At 42.8% G+C, this 17,534-nt stretch overlaps 1 protein-coding gene and 1 pseudogene across 2 annotated transcripts in view; both read left to right on the top strand.

Annotated features, from left to right (window-relative positions):
• The first annotated feature begins 2,095 nt into the window (after positions 1 to 2,095).
• LOC104950941 (putative RNA-binding protein 15 pseudogene) lies at positions 2,096 to 6,746 on the top strand (annotated as a pseudogene).
• Positions 6,747 to 6,838: 92 nt separating this feature from the next.
• The window catches only part of LOC104950940 (pepsin A-like), a 17,130-nt gene continuing 6,434 nt past the window's right edge, over positions 6,839 to 17,534 (top strand). The window contains exons 1-8 of one of the 2 annotated variants that reach the window (XM_010777551.1): positions 6,839 to 9,662; positions 12,265 to 12,415; positions 12,751 to 12,868; positions 13,091 to 13,209; positions 13,662 to 13,858; positions 13,944 to 14,060; positions 14,178 to 14,322; positions 14,416 to 14,514. In XM_010777551.1, coding sequence (XP_010775853.1) covers positions 9,655 to 9,662; positions 12,265 to 12,415; positions 12,751 to 12,868; positions 13,091 to 13,209; positions 13,662 to 13,858; positions 13,944 to 14,060; positions 14,178 to 14,322; positions 14,416 to 14,514 — 954 coding nt within the window. In that variant the 5' untranslated portion in view covers positions 6,839 to 9,654. Of the gene's footprint in view, positions 9,663 to 11,176; positions 11,275 to 12,264; positions 12,416 to 12,750; positions 12,869 to 13,090; positions 13,210 to 13,661; positions 13,859 to 13,943; positions 14,061 to 14,177; positions 14,323 to 14,415; positions 14,515 to 17,534 lie in introns of those variants that run through there. The other variant, XM_010777550.1, reaches the window with a different exon arrangement.

The following is a 17,534-nucleotide window of genomic DNA, read 5'->3' as shown; positions in this document are numbered from 1 at the left end:
TTAACGTAATAAACATTGTACACTATGACCTGCTCAACAACCTAAAATACGCCAAAGTTAGATGTTTGGTAAATTTATTATTACAGAGTTCTCGACATAAGGTGGTGCAGTCATGACGTATTTGTGTAGGCCGACCCGGAAGTTAGCATTGCATGGGGTTCCTTGACAAAAGGAATGGGATTTTTGAATATTGCAGAAAATAAGCTCTTTTACAAACACATGTTCTTGCTGACACATTTTGTTCAGCAGGATAATCCCCACATATTTGAAGCGCAAATTCAATCGCTAGGGGCTTAGCGTCGGGCCATAAGCAAACTACATTCAACTGGTAGGCCATCACCACGGCTAAGCTATATGCCAACACAGTCTCACGGAATTTCGTGTTCACCAACACGATTTTCCCCTTTTTTTCGTGTTGCACAGCACGATTTTAAAAGCAATGTAAATGATAAAAAATTAAAAGGAAAAACAGATACAAAAAAATACAGATTTCAGTATTCTGACACAGAACGATTTTAGAAGCAATGTATTTCTATTGGTAACTACATGCCTGCACCAAATAATAACAAATTAGGAGGAAAAAAATATTTAAAAAATACAGATTTCAGTATTCTGAGGCTCTGAGCCATTTCTTTTCCTCGCNAAAAGATAATTTAGATCATGTTACTGTAAAAGTATGATCCAATCCAATCCATTGATGTACAGCACTTTGGTCAACTCTGCTGTGCTATAGAAATAAAGTTGGATTGGATTGGATCATACTTTTACAGTAACATGATCTAAATTATCTTTTTTTAATAGATTTTCTTGAACCTAAAGAAACTCAACGTCAACTCTTAAACTAATTTAATTCAAACTGATCTGAGGGGTTGTTCAACATGTGACTCAATGGTATTGAGTAATGATCTTAATTATTTCAGACAATATAGAGAAGCAGAATATCAACAGTGCAATACAATGTATCAATGTTAAAATAATAACTTGTTTAGACAAAATAGTTAAAGTTAAACTGAGCAGGTTTGGTTTGTTTTTTAATCTTGCAATTTAGGTTTCATTAGTGGTTTCTTCATGCTTTATTCAATGATGGGACATGTTTACATCCAGGGTGCAGACTGGACATACAGACGCTCTGCAGGTTTCTAGGTTAACTGTTTTACTCCACTGCCTCTCAGCCCCCGAGGAGAGCTTCAGTCAATAATCAGGAAACTGAAGTCTGTAGCCAGTCCAGATAGTAAGTGTTTTCCCTTTGTGTTTCACAGATAAACCAAACCAAACCTGGTTGTTACGAGGAGCTTCTCTGCCTCCTGCTGGTGTACATGTGATATAAACTTTATTCAACCAGACTCAATTGAGATAAATCTCTTTTTCAATGGTGACCTAGCAAAACAAATTAATTACAAATAAGACAGAATATAAAGTAATATCCATGCATCAAGAGAAGAGGTACACTGATGGTGGTTAACACATACAGATCAATTATCTAAATGAATGATATGTTGAACAAAAAAAGAAATAGCATGAGATTTGTTTCTGTATTTTAAATTGTGCAATATAGATTACGTGTTTGATTATTGCACAAGTGAATTTACACACATATGCTCAGCGTTGCGGATAAATACTGCAGATAAAGTACAGTGATTACTTTTTGTATCATCTATCTTATTCTATCCAGCTCAGACACACTATATATGCATTTATTTTACTTAAACACAGCTTGTCAAGTCCCTGGCATTGCAAATGCAAACAGCTGTTTCATCCCAGCAACGCCCCTCCTCCACTGTAAATGAAGTGATGTTTTTTCTACCAAGTATTACTCTGTCGGTGTCCTTACATCAAGGTCACCATGCAGCCTGTACAAATGCTTTGCTATACGATTGTATACAATTGTAACTATGTTGTGTTGTGGTTATGAAAGCTAAATAAACGTATACTGTTTTTTTGTATAATTGAGAAGTTGAAAATATGTTTTGGTTTGTTTTGGAAATGTTCTCTAGGCTTTTTCAAAAGGGAGTTCCTCGTAGCATACAACATTAAGTATTTGGGCATATCTTGATGATCTTAAACTTGCAAGCTGATGTTACACAATACAACAGATTTAGACCAATCAGAACAACATAGTATTTGGGCACAAATAGGTTAGTATAATTTATTCAAGACTAAGATTATATTTATGTGAAACACAGACTTCCGTGTTCTCCTCTTTTCGTGCTACTCTAGTCACAATAATTATCTTTCTATCATTTTCAGATCAGCTTATCGTGTACTCTGACCCCACAGCAGGGCCGCACCCGCACCCTGAGCACATGACCGACAGCCCGCTCAGCCACTCATATTCTTCTAGTGACGTGTAAGGCGGGACTTCCTGTACAGTAGTGCAAGTAGTAGTCCAACATGGCGGTTGTGTCTCTCGCCTGAGAGTGTTGTGCAAAACCGCGTTAAAGTTAAGAGAGTTCAGCTCTAATTTAGTGGCTTGGAGTTAAACAGATTGTTGTGTGAAGACGGCAGACATCGACTTTCTGAAATGAAGGGGAAAGAGCGGTCTCCGGTGAAGAAACGCTCCCGGGCGCCAGATGACTGCAGAGACCGAGGAGGAAGCAAGAAGACCGGAGCCCTGTCGACGGCTGGCAGCAACAACGGCTCATCTCAAAGCGGAGCTTCATCCAGGAGGAACTTACACGGTGAGAAAAGAGACATGAGGGATTCAGACGGACACAATCCATCCAGTCGGAGCGGCAGCGGCTACGACTATGGAGTAGTTCCTGCGAACAAGCCGTATGGAGGCGCTGACATCGAGGCGGAAACATCCAGGTCCGGTTCACGCAGCGACCTGCGGCCTCCGTCTACCCCAGAAAATGAGTACAAGACTCTCAAAATAAGTGAACTGGGCAACCAGCTGAACGATGAGGAGATAGAAGACGGGCTGTTTCACGAGTTTAAGAGGTTTGGAGACGTGAGTGTTAAAATCAGTCGAGAAAACGAGAACCGGGTGGCATATGTAAACTTCAGGAGGCCGGATGACGCCAGGTCGGCTAAACACGCCCGCGGCAAGCTGGTGCTATACGACCGGCCTCTGAAGATAGAGACAGTTTACACCAACAGACTCCGGAGCCGCTCCCCTGTTTCTAAAGACAATTTCCCTCCAGGACATAGACATCTCCACTCTCAGAGGCCCCTGTCCCCCACTGGCATGGGGTACAGAGACTACCGATTACAGCAGCTGGCTCTGGGCCGTCTCCCCCCTCCTCCTCCTCCCCCTCCTCCTCCTCCACCTCACATAAGAGAGCTGGAAAGGGAGAGAGACTTTTCCGTATATGATGCCAGGAATAGACCCCCGTTCATCCCTGAATGTGCTGTTTTCCGTGAGGAGGACCTGATGACCCCTGAGGATGACCAGAGGGCCAACAGGACTTTGTTTCTGGGTAATCTGGACGTCAGTGTGACAGAGAGCGACCTGAGGAGGGCGTTTGACAGGTTCGGGGTGATCACAGAGGTGGACATAAAGCGGGCAGTGAGAGACCAGTGCAACACCTATGGGTTCATGAAGTTTGAGAATCTGGACATGGCTCACCGTGCCAAAGTCGCAATGTCAGGGAAAGTGGTGGGCCACAACCCAATAAAGATAGGCTATGGTAAACCCACACCCACGACCAGGCTTTGGGTGGGGGGCCTTGGACCCTGGGTTTCACTTGCTGCACTGGCCAAGGAGTTTGACCGCTTTGGCACCATCAGAACTATAGACTACAGGAAGGGAGAGGTGTGGGCTTACATCCAGTATGAAAGTTTGGATGCTGCTCAGGCTGCATGTACTCACATGAGAGGCTTCCCTCTCGGGGGTCCTGACAGGAGACTCAGGGTGGATTTCGCAGACACAGAGCACCGCTACCAGCAGCAGCAGTATGTGCAGCTCCCCCTCCCACTGCCACACTATGACTTTGTTCCTGAGCCTTTTGCCCACCGCCTGTCAGACCCCGTGAGGTTGAGGGAGAGGTCTCCTCCACTTCCTGGTCGCTTCAGAGACAGGGACTTGTTCACCAGCGCTGAATGGCCGGGCATGGGTGTGCCCGACCGGATGCGGGGAGCAGGCTTTGACCCCATCGGTCGCATGGACAGGCGTCCCCATGAGCCCTGGTCAATAGAGCGTGAGCGGGAGCTACAAGGCAGAGATCTTAGCCGCAAACGCCGACTGGATCCGTCACCTGACAACAGTAACTTTGGTCTGCGCCGCCATGGCAAGTCATTAGAGCGCAGCCCCGGAGGAAACAGCCGGGACGGGGGGCGCGCCAGTGATCCTGAACGCCTGTCTCGCTCTGGCAGAACGTCCCCTGTCCGAGATCGCCAGAACATTGCCTTTGGAGACAAGAGAAGAAAAACCCTGAGCCCAGCAGCCCCGGGCTCCGAGAAGGACCGCAAACTCAAAGCCAGCGACACAGCGAGGAAGGAGGAACATCCTTCCTCCAAATCTGGTCAGCAGTCTAAGCCCCCAGCTGCAGGACAGAAGCTGAGTCAGGTCTGGCAGGGCGTCCTCCTGCTGAAGAACAGCAGCTTCCCCACATCCCTGCACCTGCTGGAGGGGGACATGGCGGTGGCGTCCAGCCTGCTGCTGCCGGGCTCTGCAGGGAGTGCAGCGTCCCAGCTGAAGATCAGCCAGCGCCTGCGCCTCGACCAGCCCAAACTGGATGAAGTGTCTCGCCGCATCAAGGCCGCCGGCTCCAGCGGATACGCCATCCTCATGGCCGTGCCCGGGAAGTCTGAGGAGGCAGCGACTCAGGACGCCAGCAGCGCGGAGAGACCCCTGAAGAACCTGGTGTCCTACCTGAAGCAGAAGGAGGCGGCCGGCATCATCAGCCTCCCTGTGGGGGGGGGCCGTGACAAGGACCACGCAGGAGTTCTTCACGCTTTCCCCCCATGTGAGTTCTCAAAGCAGTTCGTGGATGCCTCTGCTCTAGCCTTTGCCAAATCAGAGGACGATTACATGGTGATGGTCATTATCAGAGGAGCGTCCTGAAAACAAAATGTCTAAATGTTCCTTTTCACGCTCATGAACTGTTCAATTGTGGGTTGTAAAAACAGGTAGAAATAATAATGAAAGAGGAGGAAATTATAGGGATCAGTTTACTTGTTGAAGTTTTATGAAAATCAAAGTCACATGGTATTGAATACATTTTGATAAATGTGACACACTGCTTTCTGCTATTTAGTTTTCAGATGTGTTTGACTTGAAAGGTACTTTGCTTCAAGTAATTCAAAGCAAGCTACAGTTCAGTGAATCAAAACTATATGTTGCCTTATATCATTTAAAGAGAAACACAAGTCCTTTATATTCTTTCATACAATGCCTGCCTATAACAAAAGATAATTTAAGATTCAAAACAAAGAATAGTGCTTTCATTTGATGTGTACTCGGCATAGATTTAGCCAGTGTCAACATGTTTGTAGTGCTCTAATGTTTGTACAGCCAGTCTATGAAAGAATGAAATCAAAGTCATGTACAGAAGATCTAAGATATATATCTACTTGCTCTAAAGCTTACTGATTCATAGGCAGATTCCAGATGTGCATCTGTATTTTCTTTCTGACAAAGTAAACATTTGATTCACATTTTCATTTATAACAGCTTTTCTATTTCTGTCACATTTGGCCCCTCCTGCTTTAAGCTTCCAACAATGGTGTTAAACATTAAGGATTCAAGTATAATAGAACACATTAAACTTCACTTGTCCTTTGAAGCCACATCTGGAGGTGAATGTGTCATTACAAGGTTTAGGTTCATGCTTATGTTTTGTAAGTATGTAGTGGTGGACACCTTTACATCATAGTGTAGCTAAACAGTTCAAATGCAAAGTACTGGCTTCATAAAGCGACTTCAAATGAGGTTAGAGCCGACGTTAAGCTCTGTCTCTATTTCTGACCTCAAGGTTTTTGAACAGTTTTTATGTTAATATTTAGAGCTGAAACTAATTATTTTAAGTTTTTATTAATTTACTGGTTTGTTTTATCATTAATTCAACAATTATTCGGTCAATAAAACAAAAGAAGAGTGGGGGAAAGAATCCATGTAATCACAGTGATGATCTTCAGGTAGCTTTGATGTTCCTATGAACCGTCAAATATATCATAATGTAGTTTAAATACAATTAACTGATCATTTCAGCTCTAAATATTATTATTGTGGAGTCTCCACACCCCCCCATGTGGCCAGCTGTGCACAGCTATGTGTTGTGCATGCGTTCTTTGAGTGGCAGATTAGACAGGGTTGTGTTTGTGTCCACCCTTTTTATATTGTATTGTAATTGCCACCCTTTAATTTGGTTAAACAGTCATTGGTTAATACATTTGTCACTTTTTTATTATCCACTAATTACATATACTACCCCAGCAAAGCATGTACTGTTTAAAAAAGATTAATGTAACCTATAAATGAAGCGCTCTATGTATGCCCTTCACATTTCGAATGACTGATCAGGAGTCTAAAAGTATAAATCATTGCTCCGCTATCAAAGGACTTCTGAATGAATGAGGCTGATCTCACGGCCTTCCTCTGAACGGACTTTGAATGATTGTTTTTTATGCTTTGATATAAATACTGTTTCAAAAGGAGAAATGATTTGTGCTGTATACTCAGGATATCTGGAGAGAGAAATGGAGAACATCAGTGCTCATGGGCCTAAGAAGTATACCTAACTGTCACAGTGCGACATGCACTCGATAGATTTTGTCTCAATAAATTTGCTCTTACGTGGGAAACACGAGTGCCTCGGAAGACAACTTTTGTGACCTTTTCTGTTCTTGGAATTGTCTTTCAAACTCTGAAGGCTTTATCACTTTGACAGCAGGACCCTTCCCTGCAGAAAGGAGAGGAAGTGTGAGAATCAATGGGAGGTTCTGTGTTTCATTTGGTTGATCATCATTTGTGAGGAGCGTGATTCAAATTTGAAATTCGCCCAAACTAGAATACTTTCGGCAGTCCTTCAGCAAAGGCAAATTTAGAGTCACTGTGTCCCGAGGTGTGGCTGAGAATCATCTGTCCACGTTTTGCCAGAATCAGCTGGTGGTGCGTCTGCCGGCCCCCCCGCCGCCCCCCCCAGAGGAAGCACCGCGGCCCCCGGCCTTCTCTCTCACCTGGCTCCAGCATCCAGAGGGTTGTTTCGGCGCCTGCAGCCGCTCGAGAGAGGAGCAGAGTTCATTTGTGTAGTTGCTTGTTGTTCTTGCATTGGAGTTTTGAAGAAGATCTCTGTGCTAGGGCCAGACTTCAAAATGTGTCTCATCCCGAGTCGGAGGAAAGGTGGCGACAGTGACGCAGCATCCGCTTTTATTGGCCTTTTAAAATGGAGAGGAAACACGACAGAAGAGAACAGATTGCCTGTGCAGGGAATCCTAATCTTTAGTTGAGATATTGATGTGATTTACACACTCTTTTAACTGCATATGAAAGCAAAGTGAAGAGTATCCTGCTGTCATTGAGTCAGGATGTTTATCATCAAGACGGTGCTGTTGCTGCTTCATCGCCGCTTCATCGCCAAACAAAGACGACGAGTGACAAGTGTCCACACCCCCCCACCGCAGAGTCATGGTTTCCTGTGGAGGGTTCGATTCTCCCTGTCCTCTGGCTGCTCCTAATCCACAGGTAAAGTATCAAGATGACCCAAACCACTGAACCAGGTACGTATTCAATGTGTAAGACGACTGCAACACAGACTACCCTATTTAATAGCTATAACCAAAAACATACAGAAAATAATTGACCTGAGCTGATGCTGTCCATCCCATTTGAAAAACAAACAAAGAACATTTTCACTTTCACATTTTTCAGGTGTTAGTTTGTAGTTTTTTTTAGCAAATATCCCGTCAGTCAGGTCTACTTACTTGTTCCCTGATTATTCTGACACTTTTCCATTTGTCAAATTACAAATAATGTTAGTGCTGGTAAAAAAACACACCAGCAAAAGTCAGGATTTATAAATGCTCATGGGGAAATGATAGCAAAATATAATTTCAAGAAAGTCACATGCCAGCAAAAAAAACACGTGATACAGTTTATTTGCCCAGTTGTTTGAGGTGATAAGTCCCAACTAAACACACATTGAACTGGCTCCTTTTGACAGCTTGAGCTCTGGACTTTGATAAAAGGAGGTGGGTTAGGTCAAAGAGGTTCAATTACAGAAGTTTTGGTAAAATGTATGTTTGCTAAACAAAGATGGTAGTTTCTGTAGTTAACTGAGTTTCACACGGAGTCATGTTATCCCATTGAATCACTACAAGAAAGCTCCTGTAAAGCAACATGTAGGTAAATGTCACTTACCGAACATTAGGAACCTGCCATCAGTCAACCAGGAAGACATATAAGATGATTCATGGAATATTTCTTAAAAGATCAATCTGTTTTTACTTTATCCAACCCATGTGCCTTTCTTTGGACTGATATCTTAGCTAGTTTATTTAAATGTATTAATAAATAATATTGGAGCTTTCTCAACAGAAGCTTTAGTGATCTATAATCCTAACTGAGTCATCACTGGTTACGATGTTCAACAGGCGGTGGCTCAATCTGACATAATAAAAGCAGTATTATTCATCCTGTCAGTAGTGGTTACTCAGATATGTAAATACTCGCTATAAGTGCAATTATTTATATTCGATATGTTAGGATGGTAACATAAGTAGTTAAAGTAGGTTTATTCCACATGAGCGTGGCACAGTAAATGTGGCACTGGAGTCAAGATCAATCAGGCAATAAAGGGCAGTTAATGCATGACTTGCTTATATGACTTTACAATTAGTGACATCCATGTCATTTTTCAAGTAATAGGAAGTATATTTTCCCCCTCCAGCTTCTTAAATGAGAATATTCTCTGGATTCTTTACTCTATGACTGAAAACTGGATATTCTTTACTTAAGGAAAAAAACCATGTGCGTCATTTGAGGACATCACATTTGGCAGTAGTAGTAAGTCAGATATGTAAATAATTTATATAAGTTTAAGTATTTCTTTCTTCAGCTTTTTAAAAGGCAATGTTTTCTGGTTTCTTTACTCCTCTTTGACCGTAAATCTTTTTTAGTTATACTTAAGGAACAAAACCATTTGAGTCATCTTCTTTGGCTTTTGGAAACACTGGCCAACATGTTTTTGTTTTTTAACATTTTCTGACATTTGAGAGACCGAACCACAACCATCTCATAATCGGAAAAAAAAATCAACATATAATAAACGAAAATGATCAGTCCTAGTTTCCTGTATTTTAGATAAGAAACCTGCATGTGACAGGAAGCTGTCAATACAGTAAGAGTTTAAAACAAACCTAAACCTATTTTTTTTACACTATATGAATTACAATTAAGTTTGTCAACATTATAAACAAATCAAACATATTGTGTTATTTTGTGTTCCAATAAAAAAAAATGTACTGTCTGATAAACAGCGGTGCAATGTACTTCTAAATATGAGGCCAACCCAGAGATGATTGTTATTGTTGACAGTATGGTGTGTTCTTTACAGATTTAAACGTTTTTTTAATGTGCCTGTCATAACTAGAGAGTATTGCAGGTTGTCCACTCAGCCTGGAGGAAAGACAACTTCTTTTCAGTAGTCGTCCCTTTGAATGAACTCGGCTGTTGTGAATCTGAAGTCATGAGGATTTCATCAGACCACAGAAGCCATGCCTTGGTGAGTATATTTAACATTTGTTTTTCATTAATTGTTAGTATTCTATATGAATAATCTGCATTGCATTTGTTTGTGCTTAAATAAAAGCAGCTCTTGTTCTAAACCTATTCTGATGTTGTGTTTTATTTATTGAGTGTGAGTGGTCTGATCTGGTCTTTAGACTGCTGCTCCTCTAGAGGGCAGGGTGAGATGTTGGCATGTTAAACTTCCTGAACTCACAGAGGGAGAAACAATACGCTATCAGGTTTTTTTTAAATAAATAATACGATAAGCTTATCCAGTTGATTTACGCTTGACAGGTGATAATGTTATTGTGGGAAATGTCACTAATGTCAATAACGTTTGCATTTACTCTTTATCTTGTAAAAGCCATTAATACTTAGAACACCCCTTAATGTGACAGGGCATTATTTTATGAAACAGAGGGACCTTTAAAGTAGTCAATTCTACTTTACATTTCTTTCTAAAGGTACACACAATAGATGAGAACAGTCAACAGAGAGTCATTCAGAGGAGTCTGGGAAAGGTCAAACCTCACCGCTCTCTCACCTCTTATAATCTTACTGCTGGGAGAATGTGCTGAAATACACCTGAACATTTATTTTAGCTGTCCATATCTTATTGTTTGCTAAGGTGAACGTGATGTTGTCCGTGGCAACCTCAGATTGTGACACAGAGAAGACCTTTTCTGTTTAATAGGTTATATAATTTCCCTAAAACTCAGAACTGGACTTCACATCATTCCTTCCAAATCAGATAAGATAAGATGTACTTTATTCATCCCAAATTGGTATTTTTTTGCGTTGCAGAAGCATGAAAAACAAAACAAGTTTTCGCTCATGAGTAGAAATAAACAATCCTGAAATGTAAACATCTCAAAATAGAAATAAAACGGCATTAAAATATACAGTAGACCGTGAAGATAGAACGTCTATAAACTCTGACAATAAAACCATTTTAAGTTAACACAATATAAAGCAGGATCTTATTTACATTAATTGTGTAAGGAATGGAATATTAAATAAAATATAAAGCTATGGGTCTTTGTTAATCAGTGAGGATTATTGGTACAAAGATACAGGTTTTCATCTTTAACTTTTTCAATGTAATTCTTTTACAATTACAAAACATGTCATATCATTTACTATTTGTATAGTCATTTGAAATGTTTTATGGTTTGAGGCCCGATACATTGTTTTCACCATTGAGTTCATTTTGATTAATTATTAACAGGAACAGACAATTGAAAGGGTGGGACTCATTGTACAGCGATTTGTATTCAAACACATATCAAAACAGTTCTGTGTTGATTTTGAATGCTGATTTCTAAAGTTAACTTTGAATAAAGAACTGAGTAAGATAAGTGATGGTGCATTACGGAAAACGCATTCATTTCCCATTCATTCCTTTATCTGAATTTATGCATTTGACGCTCTGTAAAGTGGTTTCTTATCAGTTCACCTGTATGAAGTGTTACTGTAAAAAGGAGGAGTTAACACTAGTTTTGACCTCTATATAAAGACCTGGGAGATCTACATCGGGAACATTTAGAAATAATGAAGTCTGCATTTGTGTTGCTGGCCTTCTTGGCCGTCTCGCAGGGAGTTCTCAGGTAAGATAAAGAACACACATCAACTTATTGTACAAAGAACAAATATTTTTTAACACACTTTTTGCCTAAATTCTGTTTTAATCTTTTTAAATACTTGAAATGTTTTTTTTTCAAATAATGAAATCAGGTTAAGCTTTGCATTTTGAGACTTTCATTTTTTATTTATTTTCTAGAACACAGTGCATCATCTTGATCCTGATTTTATTCTAATAGTAGATTATTTTTTTCCTATTTGCAGTCAAATATGACCGTATGTGTTCTTCAAAAAGGTTGAAGAGTTTCAGATGTTTTTAATAACATCAGTTTTACCTAAATTATTTTTGATAAAGTGCAAGCAAAACTTGTCAGCATCAACCACTGAAATATTATTAAATGTGTAATATTTGCTGGTTTAGTAACTGAATTAGTAACATATGCACCTGCATGCAACAAAGTAAAAGTAGCAGTGCCACATTGTAGAAATACTATGTTTTAAAAAAATAAAACACAAAAAAAGGCAAAGAGCTACATTTGCTAAAATGTCACAAAGAAAAAAATGAAATCACCGAAAAGAATGGAGAAGTATAGAGTTTGCTTCCCTGAATTTAATCAAAAACATGCAATGCAGTAAATTATACAATAGTTACCTCAGATTGCAGTGGAAGAAGCATTAAATGTAAACTCGTGTCAAGTACAAGAACCTCACATTGTACTCAATTCAATGTTTTAGTTACCACTGCTTGTACTAATAGCTGTCTTTGGTGTGTGAATGTGGAGCAAACTGTAAAGTGCTCTTGATAATATGGTCATTTAAATCCAACCGTTAATAACCAGCCTCCTCTGAGACAAGCTCTTGACTTTTTCAAAAACACAGTCGTTTATTTTCCTGTTCTCCCTCCCTAAATCACTCCAAGGTGGAAACTCCTTTTTAGGATAAGTTATGAGGTCTGACCTATCCTCGCGACGTGTTGGTGAGTGTGTTTCCAGATAACTGTTAATCTTCCTGCTCAGGATTCCCCTGAAGAGAGGGAAGTCTGCCCGGCAACAGCTGGACGAGAGAGGCCTGTTCCAGGAGTACAGGAAGAAGTTTCCATACAACCCGGCAGCTAAGTTTCTCCCAAGGGTCGAGCAGACTGTGGTGCCATTGACCTTTGACCCTGATGTAAGTAACATGTTTTATTCTGGTGTACATAGACTTCATTTGACATCTTACTCTATTTTACATGTATGTAGTTTACTCATTTCACTTGCACCATTCTCTTGCACAATTGTATTTCTTTTTGTCTTTGCACTATTCTTTGTTTTTACGCTTAAGTATGTTATATGTTGCACTTTAGAAGGAGCCTGTGAATGACTTTTCTGTAGATACTGTATGGGGCATATGACAATACCGCCTTTGTCTACAGTATGACTCTTGAATCTTGAATCACTTGCATACACTGCCCTGTGCAGTCATGAAACACATGAACTGACTTAATGATCTCATTTTGGGAAAAGACTACATACTATGGAGAGATTGGCATCGGGACCCCTCCTCAGCTCTTTAAAGTCCTCTTTGACACCGGCTCCTCCGACTTCTGGGTTCCCTCCACAAGCTGCAACAGCTCCGCCTGTGGTGAGTGTGAAGAGTGTGGCAGCTTCATTTAACAAAGTGAGGATCCTGGATGTCAAACAGCCACCCAAAGATTGGCAGTGTGATTTATTGATAAGAAAATAGTTGTTAGTTGCATCCTTAGTTCTTGCTGTAATTCTGAATTGACAGTAAATCTGATCTCTAAAGTCTTTGTGTATGATGAAGCAACACTTTATGTGTTTCTCTTTGCCTCTCTGTTGTTAGGCAATCATGTAATGTTCAGCAGCTCGGCGTCCTCCACTTTTGAGGCCGGCACAAATACTTTCCGCATATCGTACATCAGCGGATATGCATCAGGAACCACAGGATATGATATCGTAAAGGTGAGGAGTTAACATTCACACTGCATCCTTTACCAACTGTTGACAAGTGGTAGAAAGTAACTAAGTACTACATTTCAGAGGGAAATACCGTACTCTAGTTGAAAGCTAAAATGACTAGTTACTTTCCAGATTCATAATTTACAAAATTATGTTTACACCTGTGATTTCCAAAATGTTTAGCCCAGGGAACTGCTGGAGATAACCCAACTATAAGTAGAATAATCATGAACACTCAGTACTAACCATGTAATGTTACTTATGCCTCGGATGTGATACTGATACTCGATATCATTTACATTGCAACCTGTACTTGAACTTTTACATTAATATACAGGTACTTCGGTTATAATCCTAATTCTTCTTCCACAAATGCTGCTGAGACACACCTGTGTATACCATGCAGAATTTGATCAGTTTCCTATAACATTTGAATATTTGCACTTCCTAATCAGGTAGGCGACCTCTACGTGGAGCACCAGATCGTTGGCCTCGCTGACGAAGAGGCGGATTTCCTTGACTATGTTCCCTGGGATGGGATTCTTGGTCTGGCCTTCCCTGGCTTGTCAGACGAGGGAGGCACACCTATATTTTACAACATGTGGAACCAGGGCAACATCCCCCACAATATGTTCTCCATGTACCTGAGCAGGTGAGGCGTGTTTGAGACCCACAGAGGAATAGCGCTGTAAAACAACTTACTTTGTCTCATTTTATTCAAATCTCTGTTCCTCCAGTTCTCTAGAGGGCAGTATGCTTTTTCTGGGAGGAACAGATAGCAGCTATTACTCTGGAACCCTAAACTGGATCCCCCTGTACGGAGCCACTAACTATTGGAACATCCAGATACAAAGGTAGTTTCCTTTTCAAGTTGAAATGTCCATGCTGTGTTTTAAACATATAGCCACTTCACAGTTGACATCATTCAGAGGTCGTCTTCTTTTTTTAATGACACTTCCTTTGTGTTGCAGCATCACCATCAATGGGAACACTGTGGCCTGCTCTGGAGGTTGTGAAGCAGTAGTGGACTCTGGGACTTCTTACATCATCGGCCCAAGCAAAGAAATTAACAACATCAACGGCTGGCTGGGAGCCTCCACAAATCAGTTTGGTGAAGTGAGTGTTGTAATCATTTTTGCATTATATGAAATATGTTAAGTTAATGGCTTTGAGTTTTAAAAGGTAACATTTTGTTAATCTGTCTCTTAGGCTTCTGTGAGCTGCAGGAACACGAATAGCTTGCCAGAAATTATTTTCAACATAAACGGCTACAACTTTGCTCTTCCTCCATCAGCCTACGTAATACAGGTTTGTGTTTTGAGTACTATATTACTTCTTTGTAATGCAAACATAAAGATTTATAGTTAAAGGTTATGGCTTTATGAAAGTTAATAACTCATAATATAAGCCACTGTTACATTGCATTGCATTTAGCTGACGCTTTTATCCAAAGCGACTTACAATAAGTACATTGTTAGGAGAAATGTTGCTTTATAGAGTTTAATAATTCATTTATAATATGGACAACTTCTGGGTTGCCAGTTTTACAGAAAATGATTTAATCTAATGTATATCCACTCCATTATAACTTCATGTGTCTTTTTAGCTCTTTGGATTGATCTGAACCCCCACATGAGAAATTCTAACCATTATGTTTTTAAAAAAAAGCTCCACGGCATCTGAATCAATATCTATATAACATAAGTTTATACTTGCAGCTACAGCCTTGGAGGCAATCCATAACTCTTTACCATCAGCATGAACGATAAATAGATTATGGTTCTGGATGTTGTTGTTTCCAGAAGTAAGTGGTTGAGGGAAGGGTTTCTTATTCATGAGTTACAGACTGAGCTCAAAGACAAAGCCGGTTTAACGTCAGCAAAAGGGATTTCTCACAGCCTGCTGTGTAACAGAGAGGAGTCACATAAAGACACATTAAACATGCAAACACATTGGTTAGGAATATATATTTATACACAGGTAATAGCTGACCCGCAAGAAACAAATATATATGTGTTGTTTTTGTATACATTCAGTTGCCAATTGACTAGTTGCAGCTAGCTAAAGTAATGCAGTCTAATATAACTTCTTTAATTCAGTTTTGTATTGCATTTCACTAACAGGTTTTTTTTTATTTAGTGTAACCATTTGCATCAATGAGGGTAGGTTAAATGACAATAACACCTCTCTGTACAATGTTCTAACTATAAAGTACATGCCGCAAAATGCATTGGTTGCAACATACAGTATAAACAGGGGTGCACATAACTTGTTTGCCCTGGTTCTATTTCGTATATGGCTTCGCCCTCTAAGGCTATCGCTATTGGGTAATCCCCCTGCGCCCCCGCGCAGCACTGAAACACTTGTAGTCCACGCCCACCCGCAAGGTGGGCCCCTCCTTCCGGTATAAATAGGAAGGAGGCCCGGCAATCTGCTCCCTCTTTTTTTCAGCAAACCAGCACAGTTACTGAAGCACAGCAATTGAGAATCATCATGAGCAACAACTGCGTCCGTGATTGTCCCTCATGTGGCTCTGGGTTCATAATGAGTTATGACCTGCAGAGATAAAAGCAGTATGCGAATCCTGCCGGGGGTCAGAGCACGTGTACGCGGCTCTAAACCAGCAGGTAGCATGCACTGCGCTCGTCTCCCCTCGGGCGACAGGAAGCGGAGAGCGGACACTCTTGCTGCTGTGGCCGAGGAGGACGATTGGCCCGTCCAGGCTTACGAGCCCGCGGACGGGGCCTCGTGTCCCTGGGGCAGAGTGCCGGGCAGGAGTCCGAAGCAACTCCTGCCCCGCCTCCCTCCACGGTTCACCGTTCGGTTCTCCCCTCCCTCCTCTCCCCCGGACGGGGGAGACAGAGTCGGAGCAGGGTGCCAGCTTGGCGGCCGAACATGCTTTCCCCCTCTCCGTCACCACAGCGCGGCGGCGTCTGTTACGGAGACGGCCAGAAAAGTGCTACTGGACGCTCCAATCAGCCCGGACGGGCTGTTCGGACCCCAGTTCCACGCCATGGTGGAGTCCATGAAGACGGCCGCGGAACAGGTGGACGGCATTCGCCAGCATGTACAGCTGGCTCCAGTCGGCTGAGCTGCCACAGCGGCACCAACGCCCGCAGCAGCCGCGGCGTCCAGCAGCCCCGTTCACACCCCGGGTGGAGGAGCCCCTGGAGGAAGCCATAATTTATCCTTCCTCTGGGCGTTAGTACGAGGGAAGAAAAAAGTCGTTGGTCGTGTCAATGACTTCGTGTCGTTAACTCTTAGTAAGTACACTCGTCGTTGACGCAGGCCACTAAACCAGGGAGTACACCCGAGACCCAAGTATTTACTCAAATACTGGCCGGTCCTATTATTCGTCATACGCTTTAAAGGAACGGGACCCCAGTCTCGTTGCACATGCGCCGAGTTTGGGTCGTCCATCGTACGTGTGTGACGCGGGCAGAGGGAGCCCGCTGTCTTCGCCTCTGAGTCTGGGGCGCGTGTGAGGAACGACGACGGCCGGGGGCGTCGCCTCGGCGGCGGGGGTGCTAAGCCGGGGGCAAGGTCCGAAATGCTCGGGCGCGCAGTGGGCCGGCCGGGAGGCACACATGCGGGACCTCTCTACGGCGGCTCTCAGCACGGCCACTCTCTCACGGCGCCTATAGCACAAACAGGTTGGTCGGGAGGCAGGTCCTGTAAGACAAGCGTCGCAAAGACGCAAAGAAGAGAGAGGATGGGCCTGATAGTGACGACCGCTCGGCCAGAATTAATGGCCGAGACTGAAGGAGCCTCCGAGAGCGCTTCATCTAATCCTCGCCCCCTTCGTCTCAGCTTGTACAGTGGCACCACAACGTGAGCGGCGCCCTCTGGGACAGAGACCAACTCGACGCCGGCCTCTGCGCCTCTACGCACACACGAGCGCCGGGAGGCGAGCGCTTGGGCGGAGACGAGCGAATCGAGCACGAGTCCTCTTCTGCCAGGTCTCATACTCGACAGACGAACACGACGTCTCGACGAAGTGTACACCCAGCTATGACGCCCCACGTCACGACATGGTGTACCGCAATAATGCGCGGTACCATCCTCAGGTACTGCACTGTAGTCGTCCCCTGTCCGCGCTCGAGCCGTCCAAATAATTGGCTACCATGTCGACAGAAGGTCGAGCCGTCCTCGACTGGTGTCGCCGTGGGTTGCGAGCGTCCGTCGGCGCCGCAGGTGAAGCAGAGACCTCCGGCGTGCACCTCTCGCTCGCGGTCGTTGTGCACCCTCGAGAACTGAGGGGAAGCCGGCGCCACGTCCCCCGAGAGGGAGACAGAGAGGCCACGCGGAGCTTCTGACACCGTGGCGTC

Source organism: Notothenia coriiceps, unplaced genomic scaffold (assembly GCF_000735185.1).
Source record: "Notothenia coriiceps isolate Sejong01 unplaced genomic scaffold, NC01 NC01_scaffold00018250, whole genome shotgun sequence".
NCBI classification, from domain to species: Eukaryota; Metazoa; Chordata; class Actinopteri; order Perciformes; family Nototheniidae; genus Notothenia; species Notothenia coriiceps.
The sequence above is the reverse complement of the archived record's forward strand: the minus strand, read 5'-3'. Positions and strand labels throughout refer to the sequence as shown.